Raw genomic sequence first — 15,188 nt, 5'->3', positions numbered from 1 at the left:
AGTTGAACTTTTCCGTGTGAAATATAATGCGTATTGGAAAAAGAGACTGTGCTCTACTAGTGAAGTTGTTTTATCAGAATGGCAGCAATAACAACGCTGCATTGCGGGAATATCGCCGACACAAACAGCATAGAAGAGACCCCATTACAAGTAATGGGCCAAAGAAAATATTAAGAAATTTGAGGAAACAGGTGCCGTACCAGGGAAGGACGGCAGCCCATCACCATGGATGTTGTTCATTAAGTTGCTGTAGCTGTAGTAGACCGTGGAGCACATTCTCCCAATTCTGTAACGAGTGCTCGAGCTGTGTCGCATGAATTGTTGCTACCCCTGGCAACACTTCACAAGATTTTGCGGCGCACTTTACAATGGTATCCCTGCAAACTTCCTACTGTTCACAAATTGTAACTCCAAGATGGTGCACAATGCTGTGACCTTGCTCTTCAGCATCTGGTGCATGTGAAAGTGGACAACATGTGGCCGGGGAATATTCTGTGGACTGACAAGGCGCATTTTACTCTGGAGAGTGCAATGAAATGCAAAGAACAATCGCATATGGGGTTTGACTCCTCCAAACGTTGTGCAGAAACAACCATTGCTTACGTGAGTTTGGTGTGGTTTCACAAACTCCTTCATTCTTGATCTATTTTCCTTGGAGGAGATAACCCCTCGTGGGCCTGTTAGGTGTACAGTGACATCTGCACATTATGGAGATCTTATGCAACACGTGATTCCAGCTCTGCAGGAACACAACTGTAACCACAACGTTATTTTCATGCAAGATGGGGCAACACCACATATCGCTCGCCAGGTGAAAGAATTGCTTCAAAAAAAACTTCAATAACGCATTATATCTAGGCATTTTCCATTTTCCGACCTAAATCCATGTGACTTCTGGTTGTGGGGATTTTTGAAAGATCGTGTCTATCAGGGACATGTCCAGTCTCTGCCTGATCTAAAGGCTAGCATACAATGACATGTCGCTCTGATTTCACCCAATATGCTGCGGGCAACTGTCGATCATGCAGCATGTTGCTCAGTTCGGAGACCATATCAAACATTGTTTGTAGCCATAAATTCTAATAAACCTCCCATAACCACTGTTATCATGTGTTTGATCTTTCCTGCCTTTTTTCTGTGACCCCTACCATTGCTTACAGAGCCATATTTTTGCCTGGTGGCAAAACTTGGAACCAATAATTTTTGTGGCATAATTCGTGAGTGCATTGCTTAGTTAGCATATCTATGAAATTTCAAACTCTACAATCATTACAGCCTGTGCTGTACTGCGCCGAATACCATAACTTTAATTGAGGACACCGCTATAAGCGATTCTAGTGATACCATTACTTACGCAGCCAGTTGCTCTTATGAATGTTGTGAAAGTGTTGTTCCTAGGGTTGGTGGCTGTGGCAGTGGTCTTGGCAGCTTAATGTGTAATAGCACTTTCTGTCTCGGCGAGGAGTGAGCCGTACAGTTTTAGCCAGATCAGTACAGCAATAACCTGCAGCTATTCCTCGACCATCGCAACTCTATTCCAAGTTATAAATCTTATTCCATATTGACGGTTGTCACTTTACAAATAAAAGTATTTATAAAATCCTCCTTATCAATACAAATCAACTCATCTGTTAGATGAAACAAAGTCTACCCTTACGTGAGATCTCGAGGCGCAGTCTTTTTTTTTCTTCTAGGAGCTTTACGTCGCACTGACACAGATAGGTCTTATGGCGACGATGGGATAGGAAAGGCCTAGGAGTTGGAAGGAAGCGGCCGTGGCCTTAATTAAGGTACAGCACCAGCATTTGCCTGGTGTGAAAATGGGAAACCACGGAAAACCATCTTCAGGGCTGCCGATAGTGGGATTCGAACCTACTATCTCCCGGATGCAAGCTCACAGCCGCGCCCCTCTACGCGCACGGCCAACTCGCCCGGTGAGAGGCAGTCTAACTGCCAAGTGTTGATGTTCAGTTCAGTAATGGATATTTAATTCCAACTACCTTAGCAGGGTTGTTAGGTATGGACGTCAGAAATCAAGATCTCCACCCATTCAGACTGCAAGGGAACTCATCAATGGGAACTTCAACGGTTCTGATGAATGGCAGACCCTCTTTAGTCTTCAACATTCACCACCTGGTTTTAATCTCCCCAGAAGAACTTGGGTTCTTCTCAACAGAGTCCATACCAATAATGGACGATGTGGGTCATTGTTGCAGAAGTGGGATATGTGCTCCTCCCCTGAGTGCAACTGTGGTGAGTAGAAACAGACCTTCCGTCATATTGTCATTGAATGTCCAAGGAGGTCTTGCTCCGGTCAGCTGAAGGAGTTTGTGTGTGCTTCTGACGGGGTTGTACAATGGTTGGACAGTTTAGATTTGAGTTTGTGATCTGTTTTTGAGATTGGTTGATTGAACTGTTATATTGTTTGTGATATTTTTGAATGTTTGTGTGTAGAGTTATGTACCAGCCATAAGCTAAATAAATAATCCAACATATGGAACTTATTTTTTTCATGTTCGTGGGAGAAATGGGGAATCTATACACACAAGTGCTTCGGAGAGAAAAGAATTATAATAATGGTATGGAGCTGGGAGGGGGGCTCAGTATGTGCAGAGCTTACAAAAGGGGGCTGCCAGGCAGTATAGTACAGGAACCACTGTTATAGAACAAAATAAGCAAAATTATTTAATGAGTTTTCAATTGTAATGACTCACTTCGTGTATTCCTGCCATCCTTTCAGGAACCACACAGCATTTCTGTAAAGAGACATCTTCGACAACTCTTCTGGCGTTGGGAACTGACTTTTAGACCTGAAAATAACAATATTATTTATAGAGTATTTAATAAGATATAATAAAAGAATATGTTTATATAGAACAGGTGTTAAAGGAAATCAAAGAGGAATTTGGAAAGGGAATCACAATCTAAGAAGAGGAAATCAAAACTGTAAGATTTGCCAATGATATTGACATTTTATCTGAGACTGCAGAAGGTACAGACAAATAGCTGAATGGTATGGACAAAGTCTTGGATAAGAAGTACAAGATGAAAATAAATTGGTCCAAAACAAAAGTAATGGAGCGCAGTCGAATAAAGTCAGGTGACGCAGGTAATATTAGATTAGGAAATGAAGTCTTAAAGGAAGCAGACGAATATTGTTACTTTGGTAGTAAAATAACTAATGATGGCAGAAATAAGGAGGACATAAAATGTAGACTAGCACAAGCAAGGAAGGCCTTTCTTAAGAAAAGAGATGTACTCATTTCGAACATTGAGACAAGAATTAGAAAGATGTTTTTGAAGACTTTCGCCTGGAGCGTGGCATTGTATGGAAGTGTAACATGGATGACAACTAGCTCAGAATTACAAGTGACTGTTTTCATATTGACCATAATGACCGTAATGAAATTCAGACTGTCAGACCACCTCACACGAGCAACGCAGCCGGACATATCTCCTAAAGTCTAAAGGTCAAGAAGATTAATTCCACTAGTGTACAATTCCAATATAGCACCAACACACCCTTTTCGTCTATTACACGGATTTCAACACTTCACAAGCCGTTACACTTACACCAAAGAATCTCGTTGAACTCCTCCTCAGACTTACACGGAAGATAACTTTGTAAGCTTCACTACCTAGGCAACATACTGCATATTTAAGAGAAGATGAAATCATCTGCTATTTAAATGAGACTTGATCAAGCATCCTCTACTAGCTATCTTGCCATCTAACCAGCACTTCACTTCAAATATTATTAATCATAGACTCTTTTTCATTAAGAGAAGATTTTATTCTATAGAAGATTTTAGCAACCCACAAATCATTTTAAGCTGAAAATATAGTTCTCCTGTATATACTGAAAAAATCTGTGTAAATATTGTGATTCCCTTCGACTTCAATTATCAACATTATGAATTTAATATATTTTTATTTATTTTATCTCTATTTGATGTGAACATAAATAAGACATCCCATTAGAACTTCAAAACATGTTCAACCAATTCATTCCAAATGTGACCACAATGTTCCTATACATCAATCTATATTATTGTAAACAATTAGGTTTTAAGAATAGTTTTGATATAACAGCACTTCAGAGCTCTGACCTAGATAATAGAATTTATGGCTGATGATGCCTGCAATGACAGGTGAAACATGTACCATTTTATGCTTAAACCTTAATATAATGATTGTATCATAGTCATAAAGACTTCAAACTAGCTCAGAAAGAAAGAAAGAAAGAAAGAAAGAAAGAAAGAAAGAAAGAAAGAAAGAAAGAAAATAAAAGTGTTTCAAATGTGGTGTTACAGAAGAATGCAGAAGGTAAGATGGATAGATGTAATCACAAATGAAGAGATAATGAATCGAATTGGTGAGAGGAGATAGATTTGACTAAATCTGATGAGAAGAAGAGATAGAATAATAACTTGTTCAGTTGGTTTTTGAAGGAAGTGTAGGTGGTAAGAACAGTAGGGATAGACCAAGGTATGAATATGACAAGCAGATTAGAGCAGATGTATGATGTAGCAGTTATGTAGAAATGGAAAGGTCAGCACAGGATAAGGTGGCATGGAGAACTTCATTAAGCCAGTCTATGGACAGATGGCTCAAACAACAATAAAAACTAGTGGGAAAATGCTACAAAGCTTTTCAGGGCTAATCACATGTTACTGGAGCAAAAATAATGAGGACATTCTGAAATATCCTGCTGCTTGTACACTCAACAGAAAACTATGCGCTAGAAATTTCTTTCTTTGGATAACTTAATCTGAAATGATTTTCAGTAAATACTACAAATACACAAGAACCTCGTTTATCCAGATTAAGTGGGACTGGAACTGATCAGGATTATCGAAAATCTGGATAATCCAGAAAAACTAAAAAACAAATACAGTACATGTTATATACTATATTAACATAAGTTGTACAGTAATATCTTTTTTTCAATTGTACAAAGAAATATAAGAACACTTTTCTTACATTTACGACTATCTTATGCACTAAAATAATGTGCGAGCCTTTTCTGTTTTACATTTGTATAGCGTTTGCGCGCAGCACGATCAGAAAGACGTTTTAGTAACATCAGTTCTGCTGGTGTGGTTTCAGTTTGTCCAGTTGCACTGCTGCGCCTCCATGAGTCATTGTATCTTCTGATGGAGCGCCGGTTTCATTTTCAAATTCACCATCACTCTCGTTATTATCTGCCGAGGAACAAGAGGCAATAATTTATTCATCAGTCATTATGCCGCAGCCTGAATTACAGTCATTTTTCCACCAGCATGTACGCCATTCACATGTACGTCCGAGCATCCGGGAATCCGTGCAAATGTGTAAAGGAACAAAGAAGAGTCCACGATTTCCCATTCTCAATTCCAGGGGAATGCCGGGACGGTACCTTTGATGGACCGCGGCCGACTTACTTCCAATTCCTGTTTTTAACTATCCTTGGCAGCAACGATATTCAAGAAGAATTGGCCCCGTAAAAGAGTTACTGTACAAGTAAAAATAAATTTTTATTATTTTCGATCCGGATAAACTAGGTTCTTGGGTACTACATTCACACAAGCAATATACAATAACTTTTGTGGCAGCATCCAGTAGGAAGGACAGAATGATTTTCAAATATAATGGAACTAGGGAAGGAAGTATTCCTTATATCAAAAATTATGTTCCCAGAAGGAAAGCGTAATGTTAAAACATGCAAGCTCTTCAGTCGTGAAATTACCAGCGTTTTGCCCGAGTATAGCTGTGGGCTCATGAGCTGGCAGCTGGTGCACCACTACAAGCCTCCTATGTAGGAGGATCAGTGACGGGGAAAGTACAAATTACAGTTACCTGAGAAAAAAATTACTCAATTACAAATACTAATAATTTTTTCAAAACATAATCAGTAAAATTACAAGTATAAGGGTTGATCAAAAAGTTTCCGTCTGACAGCTGTACAGTCCTGAATCGGGATGCCAATCGGGCAAACACGCCGTGTCCTGCTGCGTGAAGAAGTCCGAAACCGCCTGCTGCACATCCTCGTCCAACAGGAAGCGTCGACCCTTCAAGGCTTTTTTGAGGGAACCGAAGGCATCATAATCGCATGGGGAGACGTCAGGATCCACCGTCCACTTGTTGTTGTTGAGACTGGCCTCCCAGATCGACCGGCATCTTGTGTCGAAACGCGAACTTGGTGCACCATTCCACATTGGTTTTTTTTGACAGACATGCTACCCCATACGCAGTCTTCACTCTCTGATGGATGTCCACCAGTGTTTGTCCTTCAGCAGCCAAGAACAGAGAAGCAGCAGTTGGTCCTGTTTGGACGCATTTGGTAATAATGTCGCCATCGTTCACATGTAATACCAATATAATGGTCCAATAACATGTCCAATAACGGACCATTATATTGGTATTATAAATTTACTCATTCAGGACAAATATTTTATGTTCCCTATGGGAATCAACATCTACATCATAGTTCACATGGCCGCATTTTATGCACGCACCTCGGTGGAAACCTTTTAGCTCTCATTGTTCATTTTATTGCTCTTCAATATGGAATAATATGAGATTTATGATCTATAAAAATTACTAAAAATATAATTGTTACCAGTAATTCAATTACTTCCAAACTCTGAGGACAGTATACTGATGGTGCATGCCTGCCAACTAATGAGCCCGCTGGTAAATTAACGACTGAAGAGCTCGAGTGTTTTAAGGGAGTGTTCTGCTGCCATTCTCATTCACAATGGTTATACCAGGTGCACCAAATATTATCCGGAATTTAAAATTAGCGGCTCTGGTAGTGAACGGAAATGGGCGTGGCTTTGATAGGATGTTGGTGCGGATGTTCTGAGTAGGGGCCTTGATGCGCCACACACAAAAGAGCGACCGCTCACTCCAGTATGCCATGAGCGAGCAAGATGTACACGCATCCAGCGCGCAGCACATCAACATCAAGTTTCTGGCGAAAGAAGGCACCAAAGCTTCGGAAATTTTGAGAGGGCTCCGTATAGCGTTTGGGGACACAGCCCTTTCAAAGACCCAGGTGTATCAACAGCACAAACAATTTCTGGCAACACAGGAAAAAGTGGAAAATGAGCCCTACCTAAAACGACCGTGGACAAGGGTTACTGCAAACAACATTTGTGCTGTACGTGACCTTATTGAAGAAGATCGGTGCATAAAAATCTCTAATTATTGCTTTGCTCGTACGAATAAGCTTTGGAAATGTTCAAGCCATCATCAATAATGAACTAGAACTTCCGAAATTGTCTACCTTTGCAAGTTCCTCGTCTTCACACACAGGAACAAACAAATTCCGCCAAGACGTTTGTCGGAGGCATCTGAATCGCTACGAGGAGGAAGGATATGTTTTCTTGCGTCGCATTTGCGACTTCTGATGAAACTTTGGTTGATCATTTCACACCGCAGACAAAAATAAGCAAGCACGGAGTGGTAGGAATGAGGTGCAGCTGGGCCAGTTAAGGCCAAAACACGCCTTTCTGCCGGAAAGGTGCTTGGAACTGGTTTTTTGGGACTATGCGGCCACTTTGCTCGTGGATTTTCTGCATGACCGACGGGCAGTGACTGTAGACTACTACTACCGTCTTTTGGTACAGACAAAAGCTGCATATCGCAATAAATGCCGCTAGCAACCGATCCGAGATGTTCTTCTGCATGACAATGCAAGGCCATACTCTGCTGTTGTAACACGGGAAAAACTGGAGGAAACGCATTGGAATGTCCTCCTTACAGTCCAGACTACCACTTGTTTGGACCAAGAACTGAGAGGAAAGTAGAGGGGTACGTGCACAAGTAGCTGCACACACCTGCTTTTTTTTTTTCAAGGATGGCAAAAATTGTTATTCGGTGACAAAAATGTGCGTCAAATTCTGGAGACTATGTAGAAAAATGTGGCGCTTGTTGTGTATTTCTTGGTGAATTCAGTACAATTGTAAAAAATAATTCCGGTTTATATTTGATGCAGCTAGACATGAAATTGTGAAAGAGGCAAAGGAAAAATATGCAGACAGGAGCTGAAGGTGATGTTTATGGTAAAAACAGCAAACAGAGTATAAAGTCACCTTGACGTGTAATAAACTGGTAATTATGGAAAAAAAAAATCATGCAGACAATGGTGTTGACTAGAGGAGAAAGAGGGAGGGAAAGTATTCTAAAATTGGGACAAAACTTTTGGAAAGCTTCAAGTATTTGGGAAGCAAACTGATGCAGGAATCGATATTGAAAACAGCAAAAGGATACATTTTACCAGAGTGGGTAGTGCCCTTGTTAATACACTGCAGCAAATAGCACCTAACTTTGTGAGTAAATATTGCTTTCACAAGAGAGATGAACACCAGGGACCGACCTGCCTTTCCCAAAAATTATATTTGCACCCAGTTTTTTCAACTATGATGTAAAATTTCATTTATCATATGTTAAATAGCAATTCTTATAAATTTAACACTTCAGTTAAAAGTTCCCTGTTTCACAAACACATTTCCGACATTTGTTATGAAACAATAAATTGTTAAATTTGTCAAGGTGGAAGCCATACTTTCCAGTCTCAACTTGGTGCAATGTACCATAAAAACTTTCCAGTCTGCCAAACACACAACAATTTCAATACAAATTATACTAAGCTTGAAAACTGCAGTTGTTTAAGTGTGGTAAGTGTCCAGTATTTGGGAGATAAAGGGTTCGAACCCCACTGTCGGCAGCCCCGAAGATGGTTTTCCATGGTTTCGTATTTCACACCAGGCAAATGCTGGGCTGTATCTTAATTAAGGCCATGGCAGCTTCCTTTTCACTCCTAGCCCCTTCCTGTCCCATTGTCGCCATAAGACCTATCTGTGTCGGTGCGACGTAAAGCAACTTGTAAAAAAATATATATTAATAAGAGTATAAACATACATGTAAAAAAAACATGCACACTATTACACAAGAATGACATGTTTTGTTCTATAAGAACATGCTCAGATTCTATCAAATCACTTAAAACATGTGTATATAATTATGTACAGTATTGTTTACGTTGCGTAAAATTTCAGGACTGAAATAGTGTTTGGAGACAATGGACTTAGCATCGGCAATCTAGATAAGTGCACAATTTTTTCATTATGCTAATACTTGTAAATCATTATTTATCAGTACTTGTTCATATTAACACTAAACTCCATCACTGACAAGTTCTATAATAGTGTGTATTTTTTTAACAGGTATGTTTATAGTGTTATAATTTATATTTAAGTTGTGTGTTTGACAGACTGAAAAGTTTTAATGGTATACAATTGTTAAAGACAAATTAACACGTTTCCATGAGATTTCTGAACACGTTTGGCAGTGAGCGTCGTTTGCTTCTTTACATAAAGCCTCGAATGACTAGCCATCTGATTTATATGTACGCAACTATGCTGCAAAAAGTGGTGAAATATTCATTTAAGTATGCACTTATTTTTCATGCTATTAAACACTTTTATGAAATGCAAACCTAAAATTCCTTTACTAGACTCCACGGTTCACCCACACCAATACATAAAATCATGACCATGAATAAAGAATTGAATGAAAAAAAAAATCAAACTACTTCCGGCTGCGGTTGTTTCACTGGTACAAACAATCCGGGCATAGTTCGCAAGACGTGTCAGTCAAGAAATGGACAACTTGTAAGACGTGTCAGTGTTCACTATTAAAACAATATGCACATGTCTCCTAGATAAGCCACATGGTGTTAATTAACACACAAGATAAATCAATTAGTAAGGTTGTAAGAAAACTGTGTAACCCCACCCACACACTTAAGGCAACACTCTGAAAGTAAAAATAAATATTTTGGTCATTTTCGTGAGTTTTTAAATGATTGAAATTGAAAGGGTCGAGTTTGTTCTTTCTTGTCGCAAAGTTTTTCAGTTAAATTCAAACAATTTATCACTTTAATAATGCTATGTTTGTCAGTCTGCACACAGCAGAAACTGGCGTGGCATCTGCTAAAATGCTTTGTTAGGAAATGATGTCATTGTCATGTTTCCATTCAACCAAATATGCCTGTTCTTTGCAATTACACATCCATGGGATGGGCCAACAGCCCCCTTCCCTCTCCCGATATATTTATACAGAATCCAGCTGTAAGATCTACCATATTTCTGAATAAATTTATAAAGCATGTTATGGACTAATATTTCAGTATTTGACTGTCATTGTATGCTGGTATTGGTATTCCTGATGGTACTACAATAGTGCCGACAACTATTTGTTATTAATCTTTTGTGAGTTCTGTTGTGGTAGCTGGACTGTTTACTTTTGTGAAGTACGCGTGCAAGTGACCTCTTGTAGTTGCGTATCAAGATACTATTATTATTGAAAGATAGTGTGCTGTATAGCTTGTATCCAAGGGAATAAACAATATGTGTAAACATAAATCAGCCTTAGCTAAGCGACGAACTGCTGAACTTTTGATGGTAAAGAAATGGGGATCAGCTATTACCGACAGGAGTCTCCACTGAAGAAACCAGGGGAAAAAAGGCACAAAATGTTATTGGAATCAGTTTGTTCTCATCAGGAAAGTGTCGCATCAACTTCAAACCATGTAAGTTCTGCACCTATAGCCAACAATCATGACATGACAAAAACTACAATCCCCATAACTTCGACTCAGGAAATGTTGCATTGCGAAAAACAAAATGCATTCAAATTATAAAATCCTTTTAATCACAACCACCTACTCAATACATTATATTACTCATTGAATTATAAAACAATCATGAGGTGTCTTAAATAAAGGAACATGTTTCGTTCGACATAGCGAACATCATCAGCCTTAATTTACAAGGATTAGGTCAGGGCCCTGAACTGAATGATAAAAATTATTAAAAAGGTGACAATACCATAATAAAAAGTAAAATGATAACATTAAACATGAAATTATAACGATATGTACAGATTAACAACAAGAATGCAGAGGAATACTTTGAATGATGGTAGTCTATAGAGTTAAAACAAACATGAGGTTGTAAAAGTAAAAAGATACAGATGTAGTAGATCCCAAATTATAAGTCAATGTGTGAAGCGTGGACCAATCGCCGACCATGGAGCTCCTAATTGAGCAAACCAAAAGTTAAAATAGAGTCTACTGAACAGCGCGAGCCAAGCTGAGTCAGTCAAAAGGCGCAAAGCGACGAAGCTAAGGTTGAAATGACGTAAACTTCAGTAGTTAGGAATTCTGTAGGAGAGCCAACACAATGCCAGAAGGAAATACAGGTTGAACTAGTCCGTATTTACACGCTAGCAGTAGAATTAAACTTATACAACGTAGGACACCAATGTGGACTCGTTAAGTAACTATAACTTGAAAGTAGGGAGAGTTCCAGCAAACCAGATTGAATGGAGCAGATTATGGCACAATTGGAGTTAGAAATCTGAAAAGAAAGAAAAGGGAGGAAATATAAAAATATGTTATAATGAAAAAAAGGTTAGTAAAAGTTAGACGGAGGCTTACCCTTGGGACTAGTGTGAGGTGTTCACTAACGTTGGCTGCGCGAATCAAACTGGCGAGTAACCTTATTGCTGCTTCTAGTATTGTATGTATGTATACGTAGAGGCGGGGAGTGAGTCATGTGAGGAGGAGGGGTGACCGATTCCTTAGGCGGGTCGGGTAATCGTGGAGGGGGTGTCGCATGAGAGGGCAGTAGAGTAGTAGTTGTTGTATTATTAACAGTTGTATAATTAAAGATTCTCGTAAAGTTATTATTATTTATATTGAAAAGAGAGAGTAGTTCTGGAATTTTCTCGATTATTGGACTTTTAATTTCTGAAGTATCATTTAAATTTTGATGCCCGTTGAAATGCTGGTCTAGGAATATGTAAATGTTCTCAAACTCTGTCATAAGTTTACTTTTATTGACGTATTTCAAGATTTGAAGGTCTTTTTCAATTGTAGTAAAACTGTGGCCAGTCTCTTCCATATGGGTGCTCATGGCGGAATACTTTTTATGTTTCGAAGCGTTGTAATGTTCAAGGTATCTGGTCAAAAAGCTACGTCCAGTCTGTCCGATGTAGGAGAATCCACAATGGGTGCATTTAAGCCTATAGATACCAGAGTTCGAGAATTTATTGTGATTAATGTTAACTATATTTGAAATGAAAAATATGTTACGGTTCGTATATCGGGTTCTATAAGCGATATTAATATCGTATTTCTTTAGAGGGTTAGTAACTTGAAATAGGCCTGGATTTGTGTAGGTGAAGGGAGCATATTTCGTTTTTTTAGGCTTGTCTGGAATCAATTTTGTTGCAGTTTTTAATTTTATCTTGTTAATGATTTTATTAATCATTAAGGGGTTATAGCCGTTAATTCTGGCTAAATCCTTAATATAGTTTAGTTCTTTTTTGCGATTATCAGTTGTCAGCGGGATTTTTAATGCTCTATAGACAAGACTAAAAAATGCAGCCTGTTTATGAGATTGCGGATGTAAGGAATCGTTTCTTATAGTGATGGGGGCACAAGAAGGCTTTCTAAATATTTGAAAAATGAACTTATTATTCTCTCTTGAAATGTTTAAATCCAAAAAGTTTAGAGAACCATTGATCTCATCTTCCTTAGTGAATTTGACATCATTGTCAAGCTCATTAAGGGATGTTAGCACACTATGACTATCGTTTTTCTGTGTATCTATAATGGCAAAAGTGTCATCAACATACCTTAACCATAATTGAAGACCATTAATATTATTGATTATTTTGTTATTTTCCAAATCATCCATAAAGATATTAGCTAGAATGCCCGAGATCGGGTCACCCATTGCTAGGCCCTTTTGATGATATATTCTATTATTGAAGGTGAAATAGTTGTTATTAAGTACAAATTCTAACAGACTGATGAAATTATCTATTTCGCATTTGCTAAGGTTACTGTGTTTTAAAAGGTTTGATTTAATAATCTTGACAGTTTTGCTTACCGGAATATTGGAATACATATTGGTAATATCATAGGATACCATTATATGATTATGCTCAAGATTGAATTTCGATAATTTTTCACAAAATTCAACGGAATTTCTTATATAGGCTGTATTATTGAATTTAAAGTGTTTACTGAGAAAATTATGCAAAAATTTTGAAACTTTGTAAGAAGGGCTGTTCATGCAGTTGATGATAGGGCGTATAGGTACGTCTTTTTTATGGATTTTAGGCAAAGCTTTTGCAGTTGGAAGTTTCGGGTTCATTATTATAAGCCTCTGATACTCGTGCTCTTGTAGTAAGAACGGCAGATTCTTCAATAGGTTCTTCAAACTTCGTTGGATTTTGGGGGTGGGATCTTTATTAATAATAGTAAAACTGCCATTAGCGAAGAAATCTTCGGTTTTTTTAATGTAGTCATCTTTATGTAGTAATACTATGGTGGGACCTTTATCAGCTTTAGTGACGATAATATTATTATTATTAATTTTATTTCTTACATCATGTATTTGTTTGCTAAGGTTCGGATTCGAGGTAGTTTTCAGTTCTTTCGCCAGAAAAGGAAGCTTTTTCTTTATTTCGTATTTAATGTCTTTATGCACTTCTACGGGGAGTTTTTGAATGTTAGATTCAATTTCCGCTTCCTTTTCTGGCGAAAGAACTGAAAACTACCTCGAATCCGAACCTTAGCAAACAAATACATGATGTAAGAAATAAAATTAATAATAATAATATTATCGTCACTAAAGCTGATAAAGGTCCCACCATAGTATTACTACATAAAGATGACTACATTAAAAAAAACGAAGATTTCTTCGCTAATGGCAGTTTTACTATTATTAATAAAGATCCCACCCCCAAAATCCAACGAAGTTTGAAGAACCTATTGAAGAATCTGCCGTTCTTACTACAAGAGCACGAGTATCAGAGGCTTATAATAATGAACCCGAAACTTCCAACTGCAAAAGCTTTGCCTAAAATCCATAAAAAAGACGTACCTATACGCCCTATCATCAACTGCATGAACAGCCCTTCTTACAAAGTTTCAAAATTTTTGCATAATTTTCTCAGTAAACACTTTAAATTCAATAATACAGCCTATATAAGAAATTCCGTTGAATTTTGTGAAAAATTATCGAAATTCAATCTTGAGCATAATCATATAATGGTATCCTATGATATTACCAATATGTATTCCAATATTCCGGTAAGCAAAACTGTCAAGATTATTAAATCAAACCTTTTAAAACACAGTAACCTTAGCAAATGCGAAATAGATAATTTCATCAGTCTGTTAGAATTTGTACTTAATAACAACTATTTCACCTTCAATAATAGAATATATCATCAAAAGGGCCTAGCAATGGGTGACCCGATCTCGGGCATTCTAGCTAATATCTTTATGGATGATTTGGAAAATAACAAAATAATCAATAATATTAATGGTCTTCAATTATGGTTAAGGTATGTTGATGACACTTTTGCCATTATAGATACACAGAAAAACGATAGTCATAGTGTGCTAACATCCCTTAATGAGCTTGACAATGATGTCAAATTCACTAAGGAAGATGAGATCAATGGTTCTCTAAACTTTTTGGATTTAAACATTTCAAGAGAGAATAATAAGTTCATTTTTCAAATATTTAGAAAGCCTTCTTGTGCCCCCATCACTATAAGAAACGATTCCTTACATCCGCAATCTCATAAACAGGCTGCATTTTTTAGTCTTGTCTATAGAGCATTAAAAATCCCGCTGACAACTGATAATCGCAAAAAAGAACTAAACTATATTAAGGATTTAGCCAGAATTAACGGCTATAACCCCTTAATGATTAATAAAATCATTAACAAGATAAAATTAAAAACTGCAACAAAATTGATTCCAGACAAGCCTAAAAAAACGAAATATGCTCCCTTCACCTACACAAATCCAGGCCTATTTCAAGTTACTAACCCTCTAAAGAAATACGATATTAATATCGCTTATAGAACCCGATATACGAACCGTAACATATTTTTCAATTCAAATATAGTTAACATTAATCACAATAAATTCTCGAACTCTGGTATCTATAGGCTTAAATGCACCCATTGTGGATTCTCCTACATCGGACAGACTGGACGTAGCTTTTTGACCAGATACCTTGAACATTACAACGCTTCGAAACATAAAAAGTATTCCGCCATGAGCACCCATATGGAAGAGACTGGCCACAGTTTTACTACAATTGAAAAAG

At 37.7% G+C, this 15,188-nt stretch overlaps 1 protein-coding gene across 6 annotated transcripts in view; it reads right to left on the bottom strand.

The window, feature by feature from the left end:
* Positions 1–15,188, bottom strand: part of LOC136885532 (dehydrogenase/reductase SDR family member 12) — a 49,993-nt gene that overhangs the window by 31,118 nt on the left and 3,687 nt on the right. For 5 of the 6 annotated variants that reach the window (XM_067158130.2, XM_067158133.2, XM_067158135.2 and 2 more), the window contains exon 2: positions 2,715–2,810. In XM_067158130.2, the coding sequence (XP_067014231.2) occupies positions 2,715–2,810 (96 nt within the window). Of the gene's footprint in view, positions 1–2,714; positions 2,811–5,728; positions 5,753–15,188 lie in introns of those variants that run through there. The other variant, XM_068230385.1, reaches the window with a different exon arrangement.

Source organism: Anabrus simplex, chromosome 14 (genome assembly GCF_040414725.1).
Source record: "Anabrus simplex isolate iqAnaSimp1 chromosome 14, ASM4041472v1, whole genome shotgun sequence".
Classification (NCBI taxonomy): Eukaryota; Metazoa; Arthropoda; class Insecta; order Orthoptera; family Tettigoniidae; genus Anabrus; species Anabrus simplex.
Note: the sequence above shows the minus strand (reverse complement) of the source record. Positions and strands in the feature narration are given on the sequence as shown.